At 39.3% G+C, this 2,452-nt stretch overlaps 1 protein-coding gene across 1 annotated transcript; it reads right to left on the bottom strand.

The window, feature by feature from the left end:
• Positions 1–1,258: 1,258 nt before the first annotated feature.
• Positions 1,259–2,183, bottom strand: LOC112049454 (uncharacterized). Its single transcript, XM_024087329.2, has 2 exons — positions 1,994–2,183; positions 1,259–1,404 (listed from the first exon to the last, which is right to left on the bottom strand). Exons 1-2 carry the CDS (start codon positions 2,174–2,176, stop codon positions 1,264–1,266), a joined length of 324 nt encoding a protein of 107 aa, XP_023943097.2. The 5' UTR covers positions 2,177–2,183; the 3' UTR covers positions 1,259–1,263.
• Positions 2,184–2,452: the final 269 nt, after the last annotated feature.

Raw genomic sequence — 2,452 nt, 5'->3', positions numbered from 1 at the left:
GCCCGCTGACCAATATATCGTTCAATCGCCATACGTCCATCTACTGCCGCTTTGAATTTTCACTCCGCCCTTTGACGTTTTTCAATAATATTGCTATAAGGCTTCGAGGGTAATTCCGTTACGTAAATAGCGCTCCGATGCGCTTGTCGAGATAAAAGTAACGGCTTATAGCGGAAGAACGGCCAATAAATATCGCAAGACTCGTGAAACGGCAGTAAACAGACAAATAGACATCTGGATAGGCTACTATAAATAGATAATGCGCTACAGTTTTAGGTATAACATTAGTATGTATCCACGCTACAGACTTTGAACCTGTACAGTGCAATCGTCCGTCTGTAGGCAAATCTGTAACTGCATAGTTAAACTGACAAACTGACGACATATCGTTAGATAAAACTGTCAGTTTAAACTGAAGGCGAGTAGCAAAAAGTGCGTGGTAAGTTTGTCCCGAGGTGAGGCAGTCACTAAGAGAGAGTCATACAGCGGGCGATGGAACGCTATGCTAGGAGTACCTCTGCGTGATCGAATCAAAAATGAGGAGATCCGCAGAATAACTAAAGTCACCGACATAGTTCAACGAGTCTTGAAGCTGAAGTGGCAATGATCGGGGCATATAGTAGTCGATGGACGTTGGGGTCTCAAGGTGCTGGAATAGCGACCCCGCACTAGACAGCGTAGTGTTGGTCGACCCCCCACCAAGTGGATTGACGACATCAAATGAGTCGCAGAGATTCGCAGGATGCAGGCGGTTCAGGATCGTGATGTTTGGACGTCCCTACAAAAGGCCTATGTCCTGCAGTGGATGTCCATCAGCTGATATGCTGATGATGATGAAGATGATGATGATTGTTACGTAATTATAAATACATGGGTAATTTTTCTAGATTTGGCGAAAGTTCTTAGTCTATACTAATATTATAAAGCTGAAGACTTTATTTGTTTGAACCCGCTAATCTCAGGAACTACTGGTCCGATTTGAAAAATTCTTACAGTGTTAGATAGCCCATTTATTGAGGAAGGCTATAAACTATATTTTATACCCGTATTTCTACGGGAACGGAAACCACGCGAGTGAAACCGCGCGGCGTCTACTAGTTTGGAATAAAGTAAAAATAAATATTTATAAGAAACTTAAATATAATTATATTATTTAACATTATTATATACAAAAAGTCATCACAATTTGTTATTATTTTGTCATCCTTAATATCGCCAACAATAAAATATGTTATGTTATATCATAATGATGTCAATGCTTGTTTACACGAAAATTTGAACTTGGTAGTTGATTTCTCCCCCTCTCTCACTCTTCAGCTTAATGTTGGTGAAGGTGAAGCCAACGCCTCCTGACGTCACGCTTACTTTAGCTTTTGACTTGGCCATGTCGAGCACCTTAATGCCCTGTAATAAAATTTATTAATTTTAATTTTTAGTTGACAGATCGAATAGATAGGTCATTCTAAGATGAGTACTTGACAGATCCAATAAATAGGCCATATTTTAATAGCCATTTACAAATCTTGTTGTCCAACTACTTTGTCAGTGAGCTTAAAGCACATCATCATTAACAATCCATATTCGGTTCACTGCTGAGATCGAGTATCCTTTCAGAATAAGAGGGGTCAGGCCAATAGTCCACCATGCTGGCACCTGATAAGTGATGATGCAATCTAAGATGGAAGCGAACTAAATTTGTAGGATGTGAATGAAAATCCCCTTTCGGTTTCTACCCGACACCGTACCGAAACGCTAAATCGCTTGGCAGTACGTCTTTACCGGGAGGATGGTAACTAGCAACAGCCAAAGCCTGCCACCAGTGAGACCTGGACAATTAAGAAAACCTCAATAAGCCGGGGATCGAACCCAGCACCTGCGTCTTATAATCACCGTGCTTGCCACTGTGTCACGGCCGTCAAAAGGGCATGGCGAACTAATAAGGGTTCTATGTTGGCTATGGAACCCTGAAAATTGACTTAATGTAAATAAATACCTTGATAGTGTTATTGCCACTGTAGAATACATTCTTCGTCCTGACTTTTAAGGGTATTGAAGATAACTTGACACTATCGACGTAAGCTAGCTGACCGTTGACAGTCGTGCCAAGTTCTAAACTATTAGATGTACAAAAATCTATTAAGAAGACCGCGGACACTAAAAGTACTGCTTTTATCATGACTGCCATTTTTACAGAATTGGTAATAATTTTTTTTTTTGAAATAAGAATGATTTGTCTTCACCGTTGAATGCTGACTATGAAATTGTCATACGTTTTTATATTTTTATGAGATGGATGATACTTATCTTGTTTTTATCGATCTTTGAGTCACTTGATAAAGATTTATCTCAAAATAGTTTATCTGTTACGGCCAATGCAACATCGTCATGTTAATTTTAATGATTACGAAATCTTTTGTTTTCGAAAATAATCTGACAAACAATTTATGAAATC

This window comes from Bicyclus anynana, chromosome 7 (assembly GCF_947172395.1).
Source record: "Bicyclus anynana chromosome 7, ilBicAnyn1.1, whole genome shotgun sequence".
NCBI lineage: Eukaryota > Metazoa > Arthropoda > Insecta > Lepidoptera > Nymphalidae > Bicyclus > Bicyclus anynana.
The sequence above is the reverse complement of the archived record's forward strand: the minus strand, read 5'-3'. Positions and strand labels throughout refer to the sequence as shown.

Coding starts and splice junctions, on each gene's coding strand:
- LOC112049454 (XM_024087329.2), bottom strand. CDS start 2,176: ATGATAAAAGCAGTACTTTTAGTGTCCGCGGTCTTCTTAATAGATTTT. Junction 1,405..1,993: donor GTGGCAATAACACTATCAAG/GTATTTATTTAC, acceptor ATTTTATTACAG/GGCATTAAGGTGCTCGACAT.